The following is an 18,268-nucleotide window of genomic DNA, read 5'->3' as shown; positions in this document are numbered from 1 at the left end:
GACCAAACGATACTTCCGTCTCCTCCTTGTCTGAGCTCGTCACAATATTAAACATATCAGGTCCCCATAAGGAGAATCATGTGCTAACGGCTGTCTAAATGACTCGGGTAAAGTTTGTAGCATGCTGCATGCTTGTTGTTTTTGTCTGCTTCCACTTGTCTTTGCACTAGGATGATGTAGGAGTAAATGTGCAGTCATATTCGTTGTGTTCCCACTAGTGCTGTCAGCGTTAATCTCGTTGAAATGACGTTAATGCCACAACATGGCAAATCTCCGTTAACGAGCTACCCCTGCGTGGGGCTAGACGGCCAACACGTTAACGAGCTAACTGTGCTAACCCACTAGTTCCCACCCATGTAGGGTGGGAACTAGTGGGTTAGCGCAGTTGAGCATCGCAATTGAGCATTGCGTGGCATACCCAACATACTGTTTTACTTTAGTCCATGACGCGCTTACCTTCAGGGTCATATGTCACATGAAAACCAAAATAATTCCAAACGCCAGATCTGAATGAGGGTGGGGGAGGTTCAATTTGCCATGTTGCAAGGAGAGCTTAACTTCTGTCTCCTAGCTTGCCCTGCGCTCTTCCTTCTGACAATGCTGTCTGTGGATAGTGGATCAGTGGATCTGCGCTTGACAGTGCAGCCTAGGCGGAGTAGTCGAACGCAGATTCACTGAGCGCTCAACACAGACAGCATCGTCAGAAGGAAAGTTGATAAAATAAATTACAAATTTTGTATTGTTCGATACATATGCATACCGAACCGAAAGCACTGTATCGAACGGTTCAATATCGATACCAGTATCGTTGCACCCCTACTAAGTATGGGAAACTGAGGATAGTGTTTGCAAAGGCAAAATTGGACAAGATTGGAAAAATATTGCTGGGCCTGATGAGTGTCTATTTCTGATGCAACATTTGGATGGTACGGTCAGACATTGGTTAAACAACATGTAACATGGTGGTGTAATGACATGGGAGGTGTTTTCGTTGCACACTGAGCATTGTTTAAACACCATGGCCTCCCTCAGCATTGCTGTTTCCAACATATCACAAAGCTCAGATCATCTCAAATTATACTCAAATGGCTTCCACAGTCACTTGGTCCAATACAGCACCTTGGGGATGTGGTGGACCAGGAGATGAATGTGAAATTTAAGATTACTCATGTGCAGCTGACAAATCTGCAACAAATGTGTGATACTACGTGTCAATATGGACCAAAACCTCTGAGGAATATTTCCATCACCTTGTTGAATCTTGGTGAAAATGGGGCGCAACCCCATACTAGCAAGGTGTACCTAATAAAGTTTCCAGCGAGCGTATATTTTTATATACTGCCAACTGTAAGAAGCTCGTAATGGCATGCATATGCACTGAAATGTTGTTTGTAGAATTTTTAAAAGCATCCATAGAAATACAGTTAACTTTTTGGATTAAGTGAACACTCTCCTCATTTAGATTTTTTATTTTTTTTACACAAAGAAATGTGCTGGTCGAATTATTTCAAAATAATATAATCAAATCAGAATTCCAACCTTTAACAAGGCATGAGTAATTTTTACAATTACTACATGGCTGACTCTCTGACCTCTGAATATAATCTCAGTATTTCACTCTTATTGCTTGTCCTATTAAAAAGTAAGTAATGTTAAATATTAACAATATGAATAGAGTATATGGTATAATAATATATGACGATAAATCAGATCTAATTTTTCCATTGGTTATCATGAATAATGCCACGGTTTGATCTGTAACTTCCCTGTTCTGTGCTTTATTCTTAGGAAGCATGTGTGTGTGCTATACCCAGCCTCTTCAAGACAAACACGAACTTCTCTACACTGTGGTTTTAGTTCACAAAGGTGTGTCTGTGCTAGCTCCTAATTCCCCCCCCCCCCCCCATCTGTTACTGCCTCTTTTACAGTTTTTATCTCGAGCACACGGAGACAAATGTGTTTTTTTTTAACTTCCTGCAGACTGCAGCAAGAAGTTCAGGGTGTCTCTGGGCAGTGATGCATCACCACAGAAAGCCACCCAGCTCCATCCGCTCTTCATTCCCATAGGTCATTGCGCACACAGATATATATATATATATATAACACACACACACACACACACACACACACACACACACACACACACACACACACACACACACACATATCTGCATCCTAATATTTGTGAGTTTTTAGGTTGAATTTCAAATAGAAACGCAGGGACACCAAATATAGATGAATGTGTTTATCTGCACAGAGCCCAAGAAATGCCTGGTGTGCCTGAAGCATACTAACTGACAGTGATGCTGTGTGTTTTTTTTATATAGGTTACTACATCCTGGTATACCTGCAGGGTTATTTCCTCCACTGTATCAACACCAGGCAGCAGGAGATGCTCTGTCACTCCCTCTTTCTCTCTGGTAAGGCAAGTTTTGTCGAAAGAAATAGTGCCTGTGCTAAGCAGTTGCAGAAGTAGCATTTTTTTCTTTCTCTTTCCCCTCTGTAATATATACTTGTTTATTTCTCACATGACTTTTAAACGAGGAAGCTGCCTTATCTGTCAATAAGACGTGCGCCTCAAAATAAGATGATTTAACTCGGTGTCTATGCCTTGTGCTCTGTCTGTCTGACTCCACAACATGCAGGTCGTGATGTGAACCTGGGCCTGCAGTGTCAGTCAGCCAACATCACAGTTTTGCATGCAGAGGATGAGTCCAGCGCTTGTCTGCTGGACCAGGCCACCGGCAGGATTCACAGTGCCGAGCTCAGCCCCGCCTACCTGCTGAAGATCCTGCGTTCAGACACAAGTTCTAGGTGGGCATGACTCAAAACTTAGAAGATGAAGAGGAGTGCATAGGAGAAGATATAGGCAGGAAGGTAGCAGACAGGCTTTTGTGTGTGTACACCTGCAGTGTCTTTCTGAAATAAATTTAGCATTTACTTGAACTTTCGCCAGGAGTCACCTCCTAGCTCGATAAAGATGCAGCAATGGCTCTTTCCCCTTTTTGTTTAGTGGACAATTTTTCATTCTGTTCACTTTTGAAACTTAAATCCACTTTTTAACAGCATGCATACATCACATTGTAGTACCTGACTGCTGGCTCTCTGCCTGTGCCTCTGCCTGTGTGTTTGTATATGCTTTTTTCTATATTATGGTGTATTTATTATATGTCACCTGCATTCAAGGTGTCCCAGCAGTAAGGCTGACCCTCAGCGCCTGGCTGCCCTCCACTGCCTGCTGGTTTACATGGGAACTGACCCAAACCTGGAGCTAAAGGTGCGGATGCACAGAGAATAATTGAGTTTAGTGGACAAAAATGTTTACCTTCAAAGGAAATGTACTGCTCTGCAGAACATCATCTTTGTTTTCCAGCACATTTAAAACAAAATGACTGTCTTTTTGTAGAACATAAGTTCAGGAGGAGAATAGTCATTGATTTTTATTGGGTCTTAAACAAACTTACAAGATCAATAAGTTCTCCTTGAAGTGGAGAACGCACAAAAAAGACAAGATAAATAGGCAACAAAGTGGAGAATGCAGCTGTTTGAATAAGTAAACATTCAAGGTCAGTGTTAGGCAATTTCCCTAAAGAACTAAAGATGTACAACTGAGAAGAAGTGAGTAGATAAATGTAGGAAAAGGCGCTCTTTCTGCACTTTTGTGTAAATGCGGTAGGTGTCAACCTTGAGTTGGAAGCCGGTTAGCCAGAGGGAAGAAGACAGAGAGAAAGACAGAAAAGATGGGATGCTGTAATGAAATGGGAGAGAAGAGAAGAGAAGTGGGCAGAGATCAAACAGAGTTAAAGACAGAGAGAAAGGGAGAAAGTGTTTTGTTTTGGCACGGTGCTGTGACTCAGACTGTATCAGTGTTACTACTAAATTAAGATGTTCTAGATTGTCATAAATTCTTTCTTTAGAGGTTAAATGAGTCGCCAGCTTCATTAGTGCAAGCTATCAGTGGGAAATTGGACACCATACAGAACTTTTATATCCTTTGTAGACTCTGCACCAGTGTAGTCGAGGCTTTGATAAAGTGGCATAAAATGTTCATAGAGTTTGAAACTTTAATACTGGGAATACTACATAAATGAAGTTACTCTGTTTCTAACTTGTTTTCTGACTTTACTTCAGCTCTGACTTATGCTATAGGGTGAGGGTCTTTATACATGAAAGCCAGATCATATGAAAAATTCTTATCTGTGATTACAGCTGTCACCAGCTATTACCAAACACAGTACCCAGCTGACATCAGGATGCTCACAAATGTAAAATGCTGAAGTTCTTGCTTCCCTCTTCAGCATAGGGCGTGTTAATGAAACTAACTAACTAACTAAAGGATCGATCTAAATATCGATATTATTGATACAACGTGTGATTGGTATCAGACCGATAGTAACGTTTGTTTCTGTCCTGCAAGTTCAATATGTAGGTCACTGAATTGTCACTGAAATTCAATTTTTGGAGGGGAATTCCAAAAAAACTGACCTCAATCATGTACTATGGAAGATGTCAGAGCCTTTTTGTGTTGACTGTCACGTCTATTTTATTTATAGCCTATAGAACAATTACACAACAGTAGTTGGTCAAACGTGCTTTAGAGACTTGCACATTTATATTCCAGAAAAATGCAGTTTCAGAATTCATTAAAAGCTGTTTTGTTGTGTTAGCTAATTATTGTGGAAAGTGGCCATCGCAGTTTAGTGGTAATTAAAATGAGTTCAGAATTTGCAAATTCATATCATAAATCACGACGCATTGCTCTCTCCTAGCTGCGTTTATAAGTTAAAAGAATTGGTATGGCTAATACTGGCCCCTGTGTTTACTTGGCATGGAATAGACACTAAAATTTGCAGTATTGCACACCGCTACCGCTAACTTCCTAGCATTTGTTAATTAGCCCTTATTATGTCTACTGACCTTTTGGCCTCTTCTTATAACAGTGCCACAGGTTTTGGAGCTATAAAAAACATCAGAAGTATGCTTAGCTAATTTGCGTTCTTGCTCTGAATTACCTGAGGAGCTATTTATCAGTTCACCTTACTCAAGTTGTTAGCTAACACTGCCTAGCTTGGTTAGCATGGTGCATCAACACACCATATGGGTGTTTTACAGAGCTAGAGGTACTTGCTAATGATTACTAGCATACAGATAAAATATTAGAATCTACCTCACAAAAAAACAAACTCGCTGTTACAGTGAACCACAAGGCATATTTTTTGCCAGACATTTGTATTAAATATATACTCTAGAAGGCCCAGTTCAGAGACTTAATACCAGAGAATTAGCAGAGGTGACACCTAAGCAGACAATTAACAGCTTCTTGTGAGGGCTGTGACCTCAATAGTACATTTTGTACCTTAATAAACTTTAAATCACACTCTAAACATGTTTATTTCTTTTGTAAATTTGAGCATTTTAAAATGGGAGGTTACAACTTTAGACTAATTTTTAGCCCTGGAGGTTGCAGCTTTTTTAATTAATCAGCTAACGAGCGATGAGAAGCCAGGACAAGGCAGCTGTTTGGTTACTTTTAAAATGACTTTTGAAGCTAACGACCTCTCTGCTAACTTCCGGTATCAGTCCCATCAATTAACTGTTCACAAATGTTGAACCATTCCTTTAGGGCAGCGGTCCCCAACCCCCGGGCCTCGGACCGGTACCGGTCCGTGAGTCGTTTGGTACTGGGCCGCGAGAGTTGAGGCTCGGGTGTGAAATGTATGGTTTTCAGGGTTTTTATCGGTTTGGAGCGTTATTTTGTTATCGTTAACTCGGTTTTCCTGGGTCTTTTCACGTGTGTTATGAATAAATCTTCTTTTTTCGGTACCGAAAATTTGTTGAATTTATCCGTGACACCTTAAAGGCCGGTCCGTGAAAATATTGTTGGGCATAAACCGGTCCGTGGCGCAAAAAAGGTTGGGGACCGCTGCTTTAGGGGATAGGAGAAAATTACCTGTCACTTTTTGAGGTCACTGTTGAAATATACATGAAAAGCACAACTAGAAACTAATCTTTTACTGGTATCGTCTCCTTGTGTTTTTATCATGTCTCTAGGTTATTGAATGGCTGTGTGACAACGTGAACACCTTTGAATCTTTTGATCAGATCCAGGAGTTTATTTTAGGTCAGTGGCAGCTGGAGAATGAGTACACAGTTCTCCTGAGTATCACTTCTCCTTTCTTTTTGAGTCTCACTGCTCTCTTACCTTTTTATGTGTCTTTCTGTTTGTAACTGTAGATTGTTTGCATCTTATCTGCACTAAGATGAATGGTTTCATCAGTTTTGTTTGGCTTTGGTGCCAGTGGCGCCACACGCAGATATGTAGAGTTTGAAAATAGTTTTGACTTCTCTGAAACCTCACATAGTTTGCACAGACTACTGCAAATATGGTTAAGTCCAAGCTGACTAACAACACATTTGGCATTCCCTGTAAAGAAATCCTTGGAATAGTATGTGATGATATTTTCATATTTAAAACATCACCCAGAGAGTCAACGACTGCCTTGGATTGTAAGCAGCTGGCTGCATACATTTGCATTTAATTGGCACTGCAATAACTATTTCACCTTGCTGTTGTATTAAGAAGTAATATTAACTTAGGTGTTATCATATAATATAGGAAGACAATAATTGTGACCTAATAAAGGATACATTAGTACATTGTCATCACTCATATATCCTATTGATAGGGGTGAGGCATGGGCTGAAGTGGCTCATTTACCTTCTAACTATGCCTAGATAAAACACTACATGTTTAAAAGCGAGTTTGTCTGTTCTGCCTCTGATGGCCTGTCTGTCTGCCTCTCACACACAGCCTCGTTGTACAGAATAAGCTACGAGAAGGCTCTCAGCTTGGATAAAATCCTGCCTTACTCCTCTGTATTCGACAAGAAGGTACCACACATACATATCTTTGTGCAAGCAATACCTTGGCATTTGTAATTGAAAGTGGCAACTCAATGTACAGTACTATTCAAAAGTCTTCCGCACCCCCTACCCCTCTGCAAATTTCTTTGTATTGTGGTATTTATTGAAACGTCAACATAGATGGAAAAGGTAAAAACACAGTTTGTACAAATCTAACAAGCTTGAAAGTCAACATCAACACAGCCTGAACTCTCTTGGGCAAGCTTTCTTGTAATTTCTTTAATTAGTCCTCAGGAATAGTTCTCCAGGCTTCGTAAAGGAAATTCAAAGCTCTTCTTTGATGTTTGCTACCTTTTTGTTTGGTTCTCTGCAAGTCAAGATGATCCACACTACTTCAGTAATGCTGAGGTCTGGGCTCTGGTGAGGCCGATCCATGACTGATAGTGTTCCATAGTGTGTGATTGTGGGTTTTTTTTTACCCAGGTATTACATTATTTACTGTATTGGCAGTGTGTTTGGGATCATTGCAATGCTGAAATATGATGGAGTTGGCAATCAGACGTTTTCTAGGTATTGCATGGTGGATCAAAATGATGATGGTACATTGTGTTCATCATTCCATCAGTTTTGACATGATACCTGACACCTCTGGCCTCAAACCATAACAGAGCTTCCACTGTGTTTCACAGATGATTGTAGACACTCCCTGTTGTACCTCTCTCCTGACCTTCTCTGTACATACTGATAAAGATTTGGGAAAGAAATGATTCAGTTTTATTTACACATCTGTTTCCACTGCATTTCTAATCTGCACTGTTTTCTCCACTGATTGTGTAATTTGGCATACCTCAGCCTTTTCTCCTTGTTTTCGTTTCTTAAGAATGGCTTCTTGTCAGCTGAGATCATTTCTGTTGAGGTTTCAGCAAACAGTAGATGGATCCACTGAAGGGCCAGACCTCTTTGGATGTTTGGATCTCACTGGAACCGTGTAAAGTCTCGGGTGACATAGGATGGAGTTCTTAAGGACATGATTTTCAGATACTATCTACTGCCGCTTGTCTGGTTTCCTGAACTTTTTTAGGACACAAAAAAACCCACTTCTCTGAAAATGATGGACTGAAAATCAGTGAAAACGCACCTAATGTCCAAAGAAGATCACTCTTTTAAAAATTCCAAGAAGGCCTGGCCCCTTGGAAGCAAAATATAAATAACTGACCGGCCACAAGACTTTTGCACAGTACTGTTAGTATTGATTTAAATGCAGTGGACACACTTGCTTTTGAGCCATAGACTTTTTTTTGTATTTGTGCTCTAGGAGGTGCCAGAATGTTTGCTGAAGGTTCCTGGTGTGTTTTGTACCACAGAGATTCAAACTGAATCTACCTTCAAAGGGAAGGTAATAACACATTTCTCACACTTGAAGTCCTGGAGTTATTTTGAAACAACATGACATTGAGCAGCACAGTTTTGTTTTGAGAAACATTTAATAAAACTAAACGTTAAAAAAGCGATTAAATTGAGAGATTGTGTGTTGCATTAAATATTACCCATACAAATACAAATCACTGAAATTAATGCAGATGTCCATAATACATTTATATGTAAAACAGCGTGCACCGCTCCGATGTAATTATCCTCGATTGTTTTGCCCTTGCTTTGTCGCTGTTGCGGTGCCGCTTGCTTCTGTGTACATCTGTGAGCAGGCCTGGAGTCTCCAGGGCTTCTGGTCAGAGCTGCAGTGGAACACAGAGAGGACAAAATATCTCGATGCCGATCCCAACCCCCGATACAGAACCTCACACATGCAGGCCGACTGGGACAAAATGGTGAGTGTGGGTGTATGTGCATGCCAAAACATCCCATGTACTGATTGACCGTTAATCACCCATGTATATGAAATGCATCTGATCTCTGGTAACTGTTCAAACATGATCTTTGATGTGGGGGTGGGAATGCATGTGAGAAAATGTGCACGTCCTTGTCAAAATACCGGTGGGGTATTTTGTGAAACAATGGAAGCGTATTTTCAGCGTCTCTCATGATGGGTGTTTGTTTCAGAGGTCCGAGAGGAGACCCTCCAGCCAGATGAATCACATAGAGGAGAACACAAAGAAGTAGGTCTGCCTCCCACTTGAGATTTGTTAAGAAATATGCTGCAGACTCACAGTCCTGAAACGAGAGGAGGGGGGCACCTCTGCATTATGTTCCACTGTTTTTAACAATGAGTTTTGAAATTAGGCACATTTATCTCTAATGAGGCGCTCCCAGGTCAACATTTTACAGTGTTTTCATTGTAATGAATGTTTTCAAGCACCGTGCCCTTAGTTTTCACAAGCATAGGCTGATTGGCCTGATGGGGTAGCTGTTATTGGTTGTTAAAATCCAGTTTGAAATTGTCTCAAATTACAGCACTTGTCACAATAGCTACAAAAACTGGCACACAGCTCCAGGTTATTGCCAAAAAAACTTGAAATGCGCTCATCTTTCAAGGATGTGGCTGGTATAATTGCTTATTCGACCTGAACAAACAATGTTTATTTAGGTCCCTATCAATGCTCAGTGCCAGTTAGCTCTAAGCCCACTTGTTCCAATCAAACACAACCCCTAAAGACTGCACTCTTATCAGATCTCTGGCCTAATTTATTAAAGACTTAATTTATAGTCCCACAAATGTGTCCCACTTAAATAGGACAAGCAGTCTGTGCTAAGCCAGAGTTGTGCTCTCACCCAGCATCTTTTTCCATGACAAGATCCCTGCATCGACAACCCGTTGTTTTAACATTAGACTATGAAAGCAGATAACTTGCCTGTAAAACTCCTAAGTACCTCACTGATCTACTCACTTAACATTAACATATGGGAAAGCTTAAGTCTTCCTTTGTTTAGAAAGGTACAACAAACATTGGACTTCCAACTTCTGGTATACTTTGCCAGATTATGAAAACCTTTCTGTTTTATGATGCATGCATGGTTGACACTGAGTAAAAATGTAAATAAAAACAGGATGCAATGATTTCCAAATTATTCACAGTAGAACATAGAAAACATACCAAAATGTACAAATAAAAAAAAACAAACAAAAAAAACATGAATTTAATGGCAGGAACACAATTTAAAACAGTTGAGATGGGGCCATGTTTACCACTCTGTAGCATCCCCTCTTCTTTTAACAACAGCCTGTAAACATCTGAGAGCTGAGAGGACCAGCTGCCTGACTTTTAGGAGAGGAATATTATCGCATTTTTATCTGATAGAGGATTCTAGCTGCTCAACAGTCCTGGGTGTTCTTTATCACATTTATGAGCTGGTGAAACTATTACTAGTAAACCATTCTGTTGTAGTATGTTGTAGTTTAACATTGTCTTGCTGAAACATACAAGGGCTTCCTTGAAAAAAGGGAAAAATTAACTGGATGGGAGCATGTGTAACTATAATACATGTATATACATTTCACCATGATGGTGCATTTCCAGATGTGCAAGCTGCCAATTCTATATCACTATTATACCCCATGAGAAATAATACCATAAGAGATTCAGGCTTTTGAACTGAGGGCTGAAAACAAGCTGGATGGTCCTTCTCTGCTTGATTGCTGAGGATGAATTAAATTTCGATTTGTCCGACCTCAAATCAGTTTACCAGTTTGCCTCAGTTCAATTTAAATGAGCTTCGGCCCCAAGAAGACAACAGAGTTTCTGGATCATGCTCACGTATGGCTTCTTCTTTGCATAATAGAGCTTTAACCTGCATCTGGCTCGTACAGAGATTTCTACAGATTCTCTGAATCTTAATATTTATGCACTGTAGCTAATGAGATATTCAGAGTTTTTTTTTCAATTTTATATTAAATAACGCTATTCTGAAATTGCTCCATAAGATCATGTAAACACAGGTTTTTGCTGATAGGTGAAGCTCTGCCTATCTTCACTTCTGATAAACTCTGCCTCTCTAAGATGCTCTCGTTATATACCCAATCATCTGACTTTGTCCAGTTGACCTAATTAGCTGTAAAATGTTCTCGCAACTGACTCTTTTTAGTACCACATTTGATATTCTTAGTTTAACAATTTCATATATATTTCCCACGTCCTTTTGTGAATAACATATGGGTTTGTGAGATTTGCAAATCACTGCATTCTGTTTTATTTGCACGTTACATAGTGTCCCAACATTTTCGGAACTGGGGTTGTGTCTGATTTTCCATTCGTAACTTTTAGGACCCCTTGGGAGCCTCTTCTCAGAATTGGATGTGAGAAGTTTAGTTGCTATAATCCAAGTCAGAGTAAACTAGAAAACCCCAGGGCTGTATTTCAGTATGGAATAACAAACCTGATATATTCACTTTCAAAGTTAAAGCGTTAAAAAAAAAACACAAAAGTTGGCAGAACATCCTAACTTAGCTTATCGTTTTTAGATGATGTGTCTATTTGGGGGTTAAGCTGTTGATATACAAGCTGGTGCAAAGTTTACACTCAGCTTTTTGGCTCTTGTGTTTTAAAAAAAATCCAACTGCACTGTTGACTTTGTTACACAGACTCAATTAGTCTATTCTGTTTTTCCTACTGCCAGAACTCATGAATCAGTTCAGAGGGTTACTGATGTGGTGCTTTTCTCTGTGTGAAAGTAACACCAGTAATAGTGTGATCGATACAGTTCTGAGACAGCTGTAGAAAACATTTAGTTCACCAATCATAATGTCCACTCTTTTACTAATCAACCTCTCTTCGAACTTCAAGCTTCGAACTTCAAGCACACAGCATCCAAGCTTTTATAGTTATTTTTGGCACAAATGTAACCACTTAGCAGGAATAAAAGAAGTCTGCATAGCCGGAAAGTGAAATCATAACTACAGCCGTTTACCATATGATGATGACTGACAGTGGACACATACCTGCGTGCACCATAGTTTAAAAGCCTGCTCTGTTTGTTTCAGAGAGCCAACCAAACACCTTTTTGGTTTATAATTAGCTTCCTCCAGGCACAACTCTGGAACCTGCTTACAAACTTTTTGCTTTCATAGTTTTTGCTGCACACTGCAGCAAATGTAGAATTATACTCCCTCCTCAGCTTACAGCATAAAATGTAAGACTCTTATTATAATGCTGGCTTGAGGGATTGTTTTCACAAAAAGCTTTGCTTCTTATTTTGTAGAGTTCTATCAATGGTGGACACCTGGAGTCTTGGTAAGATGGCATAAGCACACTGATGTCGCACACAGACCCACAACATACACAAGTACACAGACATACTGCAGCATGAACATAATAAATACTCAAACATAGACTTATAATGTAACTCTATACTGTGTGTGAGTATATTTGGGCTTGTGTATACTTATGAGGCTCTATTCACGCTCACTGGAGTGGGTGGCTAAACAAAACTACCTCACTAATTTATCTTGGAATGAGACAGAGACGAAGGAGGAAGGAGGCAGAAAAGCAAAGAAAGAAAGAAAAAGAAAAGCCAAGAGAAAGAATGCTATACATGATTACATAACACTGAGGAGCTTGGTACTTGCATATCCCGCTTTCTCCCTTATTTTCTTTCCCTTGTCACGTGTCTCTCATATGCAGTATGACGCACGTAGCTCCAGTGCAGCTGCTACCTGTCAGACACAACACAGGACGTTCTCCACACAAAAACACACACGCGGATAATCTCATACCCACATCCTCCCTCAGATTGATTTTTAAAACACACATATGATTGTGTTCCTGTTTTAACGTGTAAATAATAGCATACTTGTAAGAAGCTAATTTCACTGTAAATAGTTTATGATTTGGTGTTTTATTCAATCTGTTATGTGGGCGATCATGACTGCTGGATTTTGTTGCATTGATAGAAGACGTTTTAAACTTTTTTAAAATTTTATTGCATTGAATTAGTGATGCAGGTTTATGTGCACAGATACTATTCTCCAGTTTACCTCTCTTTATCTGATTCAAGGCAAGGCAAGTTTATTTATATAGCACAATTCAACAACAAGGTGATTCAAAGTGCTTTAAAGAGACATTAAAAACAAATAAAAAGCATGATTTAAAATTGATTTAAAAAAAACAGTAGATAAAATCAGTAGTTAAAATTTAAGTTTTGAAATTTAAGCTTAAAAGTGTGGATTTGGTGTTTTATTCAAATGCAGCTGAGAATAAGTGAGTCTTCAACCTGGATTTAAATAAACGGAGTGTTTCAGCTGATCTGAAGCTTTCTGGGAGTTTGTTCCAGATATATGGAGCATAAAAGCTGAATGCAGCTTCTCCGTGTCTGGTTCTGACTCTGGGAACTGATAAAAAACCGGATCCAGATGACCTGAGGGATCTGGAAGGTTCATACTGGGTCAGGAGGTCACTGATGTATTTTGGTCCTAAACCATTCAGAGCTTTATAGACCAGCATCAGAACTTTAAAGTCTATCCTCTGACGGACAGGCAGCCAGTGTAAAGACCTCAGAGCTGGACGGATGTGGTCCACTTTTTTGGTCTTAGTGAGGACTCGAGCAGCAGAGTTCTGAATGAGATGCTGTTACAGTAGTCAAGCCTACTAAAGATGAACGCATGGACTAGTTTTACCACGTCCTGTTGAGACATCAGATCTTTTATCCTTGAAATATTCTTGAGGTGATAGTAAGCTGATTTTGTTATTGTCTTAATGTGTTTTTCTAAGTTTAGGTCTGCATCCATCACTACACCCAAATTTCTCGCCTGGTTTGTGGTCTTTAGGTGTATAGATTGAAGTTCTCTGGTGACCTGTAATCGTTTTTCTTTGGCGCCAAAGACTATTACCTGTTTTGTTTTTGTTTAGCTGGAGAAAATTGTGGCACAACCAGTCATTAATTTCCTCAATGCATTTACCAAGAACCTGTACAGGGCCTCGGTCTCCTGGTGACATTGTGATGTATATTTGTGTGTCATCTGCATAGCTATGATAGTTTATTTTGTTGTTCTTTATAATCTGTGCCAGTGGGAGCATGTAAATGTTAAACAGAAGGGGTCCCAAGATGGAACCTTGGGGAACTCCACATGCGATACTTGTGTGCTCAGATGTGAAGTTACCTATTGATACAAAGTATTTCCTGTTTTCTAAGTATGTTTTGAACCAGTTTAGTACAGTTCCTGAAAGACCTGCCCAGTTCTCCAGTCGTTTGAGTAATATGTTGTGGTCAACTGTATCAAATGCTGCACTGAGATCCAGTAAAACTGAACTATTCATGCTAAAGTGTGGTTTAAGGGATGGCAGTATTGATCTGGCTGGACTCGTACAGTTTCCTTGTGAGCAGGGATGTCATGATATCAAATATTTATAGAAATTAAATACACACATATGATAATATGTGGCTCATTTTTCCAAGCTTTCTATCAGTATTAAAACATTATAATTTTAAAGAATTATTTTTGGCCAGGAGAGTCACGAAGTTAAAATTTAACACCATGTGGGTCGGGTTCTTTTTCATACAGGTCTAGGTGGATTTGGATTTTTTCCTTTAATAAATGAGATCATTTAAAATTGGCATTTTATATTTAATCAAGTTATATTAAAATTTGATGATCTCGAAGAAAATACAAAAGAATATATTGAGATCACTAACTGATGCAAAACCAAAGAGACTAAATTCAAACGACTCTTCACGTATTTATTTTTCAGTGTCAGTATTGTTGATGATTATGTCAGCAGTATAGTTTATTATGGGACCCCATCTAAACCATCCACTTATTCAATTCAGGGTCACGACCTACATGTAAAACAACTGATTGCTTTGAACTGATAAAAGGCGTACATTGAACCTGGCAGCACAGTCTGCAGGTTTGCTGTGCATTGCAAGCACTTTTTTTTCACATCTGTAAAAAACATTTTTTGCTGTAACATCAAAAAGTTCACTTCTTGCATGTGTGAAAGGGATCAAAAGATGTGTGTATTTGTGTATGCACGCATGTAATAATTCATCTAAAGCTGCAGTGTGGTCCACTTTTGTGAGATTGACATAAAACAACTTCACCATGCCAAAATACTCTCGCACTCACACACGCACACATGGCGGGACTGCAGCTTCGTAACCCCCAAAGGTTTGGGATTTATTTTTAAAGCAAAAAATGCTCAAAAAGAATCTATTAATATCTTATATTCAGCTTCTTTTTTTATTATAAATTTAAAAGCCATGAAGAAATCAGACTTTTTGGTTTCTTACATTTCTACTGATGGCTTGTTTAATGATGTTCCAGGACTCACATACGTGCCTACCTGCGCTTGATTAATTTGGCATCGCTTCAGCATCAAAGCTATCTTCAAACGCCCCTTTTATGCGCACACTTTTCACTATTGCCTGCTCTCTTCTAGATAAGAAGCTGGTGCCGCTTTTCCAGGAGGAGGATCGTCAACAGAGGGCATTCATAGGCATGGTGAGTGAGCGCTCAATAGCTGCATCTTCGCAGACACACAAATAAAGTGGACTTCATGTCCAGAAGTATGTTTGATGTATTTTTGCTGGGGAGTTTCAGTTACTACCAAAAAGAAGCTTAATGTTACTACGCAGACGGTGATATTTAACCCTCTCAGGCTCAAATTAAACTTTTTGTTGCTAATGCACAACCAAGTCCTGCAGTGGTACTTCTGAGTAAAAAAAACCTCATAAAATATGTATGCGGGGTAATCAGGTTGTTAGTTTTTAACTGTTACAAATCTGCAACGCCTGCCTCGAGAGGGTTAAAAAAGTGTGTCTCTAAATTTGAGGAAACAGTTCGGGGAGATCCTTTTTCCTTGGTTTGTTCGTCATGATCTTTTAATGAGGTTTTAGGAGTGTATTTCTAAAATCAAATAAGACCACACTGTTACACCACCGCCATCAGGCTGAACCACTTATACAAGGGAGGAGTGATCCATGCTTTCCTGTTGTTTGCACTAAATCCTTGCAGAAGAACTTGAGGCTCATCAGATCAGAAAACATTTTTACAGTCATTGCCCAATTTTGGTGAGCCTGTGCAAATTATAACCTAAATTTCCCGTTCTTTGACGACAGTGGTGTGGTCTTCTGCTGCTGTAGCCCATCTGCTTCAAGGTTTGACTTGTTGTCCATTAAGATGTGCTCTTCTGCATGCCTTGATTACTTAATTGAGTTATTTATTTTGAGGTCAAAGAAGTCTGCCCATTCTTCTATGACCTCTAGTATCTAGAGAACTGCTGCTTTTTTTTTTTTTTTTGGACTTTTTCTGTAAACCCAAGAGATGGTCCCAGTAGGTCCATCTCTTGGGTTTACAGTGACTTTAAGTGACAGTGGGATTAGCCTCACACAGGCCAATCCCACTGTCACTTAAATGTTCAACTTCAGCAGCATCAACTGATTAGACATTTAGATTAACAAGAAATTCCACAGCTTTACCTAATTAAGTGGTCCATGAGTGTATATTTGCAGCAGAGGCTTAGTTGGTAAAGCATGTGTCAACAGTATCGTCCTGATCTGCATCTGATCTGTTCAGATGTGTAATACATGTGTTATCCCCCTGCCAACACTAACTATACTGGTGTATAGTAAAAAACAAGTTGATTGTAAAATGCATGTGAAAGTCTCAGATTGTTTATTTTACAGCTTAACATCTCCTTGTAGTATTTTTTTTTTCCTACACTGTCGGTTGACATACAGGCCACCAAAAATCTATAGTGAAATGCTGACAACCAATTATTGTCCTCCATAGTCATCTTTAAGGTGAAGTTCCCGTTCTGTTTCAGATGAGTCAACACTTTAAAAAAGGGCCATCTTAAGGTCCCTGTCCTGCATTTTTTCCCCCCACAGTACATCGTTTGATGGACAATTTCATATCGCCTAGTTTTCCCTGTGCTCAGCATAGTTTCCAAAGAGCAGATAGCTTCAATTTAATGGAGTTTTGTAGAGATGCAAGCAGTCTTTTAGCTATTCTTAGAGTGACCCAGTCTTGCTATCTTCCTCTCTTTTGCCCTCCATCTCTTCTTCCATTTTCACATTTTTTTAGCCCATCTCTTTCCTTTTCTTGCCATTCACTCTTTTCGTCTCTGCTCACCCTTTTCCTTTTCCTTTCCTTTCCTTTCCTTTCCTTTCCTTTCCTTTCCTTTCCTTTCCTTTCCATGCTTAAATCAATTTCATAACATATTTGAGGGAAGCTTTCGAGGTGAACTCGTTTTGACCCTGCTGAGTGCACTGCAAAGTATGCTTAAAACACACCAACTTTCGCTTGACGGCACTCACACACACTCACACACACTCACACACATACATGCACAGAAGTTAATTTGTGTATTTTTTTTGCATCCCAGACAGTTGACAAGCTTCGAGAACACCTCAGCAGACACCTTCCTCGACTGGGGAAGAAAAAGATTGACTCGCTGGTTGTCAACTATGTAGCCAAACTGGTTAGTACACATTGTGTTTGTGTTTGTGTGTGTGTGTGTGTGTGTGTGTGTGTGTGTGTGTGTGTGTGTGTGTGTGTGTGTGTGTGTGTGTGTGTGTGTGTGTGAGAGAGAGAGAGAGAGATCTATTTTTTTTTTAAAGATTTTTCACTTTTGTCCTTTTTTGGGACACTCCCAGCAAACTAAATATTTGACTATCCATTTTAGAAAACCCCTCTAGAAGCTGTCAGGTCGCACTTACAGTCCTCTCAGCAGCCATCACTTCTCTCTAAAGACCCCCTTGCTAAATCCATAAATCCACTCTAAAAAAAGGGGGGGGTGACTAAATTTTTTCTCTGGTGTTTCTTTGTGCGCTGCAGACTCCTGTTGATTTTTGGAGTTACATGAAACAACTGATGGGACTGTCTATTGTGTCTGATGTGTGTGTATAAAGACATCGAACCGTGTCAAGAGATCAGCGCTCAACAGGCACTGATGGAAAAACTGCTTTGAACTAGCTTTACAAAATACCATTTACTTCCCACTGGAAGTAGCTGAAATGCTTCTAGTGTTAGAAATATAGTTCAGGGAAGTAAAGCTACTAAAAAAGCCACTTTACTAGAAAGCCATCATTTATTTTGCAGATCAGTAGTCAGCAAAATACATCTGTCAATTGATTTCATTAGAAAAAGTACCAGATTCAAAAAAGTTGTAGCAAGTATAGTAGTAAATATAGAATAGTAGGTACTTCTAACATTTAAGAAAGCCCAATTTAAATAGTAGTCTTTTATTATTAAAAAAGCATACTATTATACTTTTGTTTGGCAACCATAAGGCATGCTGATAAACTGATATCAACTGAAAGTCAGATATTTTATTTTGAAAATCAGATTTTTGCAGGATGTGTTAATTTTGTAATGCTTCTTCTAAAACACCTTCTAAGCAGCAAATAAATAACTTGAGGCTTTTATTTTGAAATTGTCACGGCATTGAAAACAAACAAACAAACAAAAAAATCACTATTTATTTATTATGTATTCTTTTTTTATTCATTATTA

General features: G+C 39.3%; 1 protein-coding gene across 3 annotated transcripts in view; it reads left to right on the top strand.

Annotated features, from left to right (window-relative positions):
* The window catches only part of LOC120735659 (gamma-secretase activating protein), a 51,113-nt gene that overhangs the window by 11,398 nt on the left and 21,447 nt on the right, over positions 1 to 18,268 (top strand). For all 3 annotated transcript variants that reach the window (XM_040035182.1, XM_040035183.1, XM_040035181.1), the window contains 13 exons: positions 1,789 to 1,866; positions 1,981 to 2,067; positions 2,328 to 2,420; positions 2,646 to 2,814; positions 3,187 to 3,277; positions 6,052 to 6,121; positions 6,812 to 6,891; positions 8,180 to 8,260; positions 8,568 to 8,690; positions 8,923 to 8,978; positions 12,016 to 12,047; positions 15,192 to 15,253; positions 17,139 to 17,234. In XM_040035182.1, the coding sequence (XP_039891116.1) occupies positions 1,789 to 1,866; positions 1,981 to 2,067; positions 2,328 to 2,420; positions 2,646 to 2,814; positions 3,187 to 3,277; positions 6,052 to 6,121; positions 6,812 to 6,891; positions 8,180 to 8,260; positions 8,568 to 8,690; positions 8,923 to 8,978; positions 12,016 to 12,047; positions 15,192 to 15,253; positions 17,139 to 17,234 (1,118 nt within the window). The remainder of the gene's footprint in view (positions 1 to 1,788; positions 1,867 to 1,980; positions 2,068 to 2,327; positions 2,421 to 2,645; positions 2,815 to 3,186; positions 3,278 to 6,051; positions 6,122 to 6,811; positions 6,892 to 8,179; positions 8,261 to 8,567; positions 8,691 to 8,922; positions 8,979 to 12,015; positions 12,048 to 15,191; positions 15,254 to 17,138; positions 17,235 to 18,268) is intronic.

This window comes from Simochromis diagramma, unplaced genomic scaffold (assembly GCF_900408965.1).
Source record: "Simochromis diagramma unplaced genomic scaffold, fSimDia1.1 OVJJ01000816.1, whole genome shotgun sequence".
NCBI classification, from domain to species: domain Eukaryota; kingdom Metazoa; phylum Chordata; class Actinopteri; order Cichliformes; family Cichlidae; genus Simochromis; species Simochromis diagramma.
The sequence above is the reverse complement of the archived record's forward strand: the minus strand, read 5'-3'. Positions and strand labels throughout refer to the sequence as shown.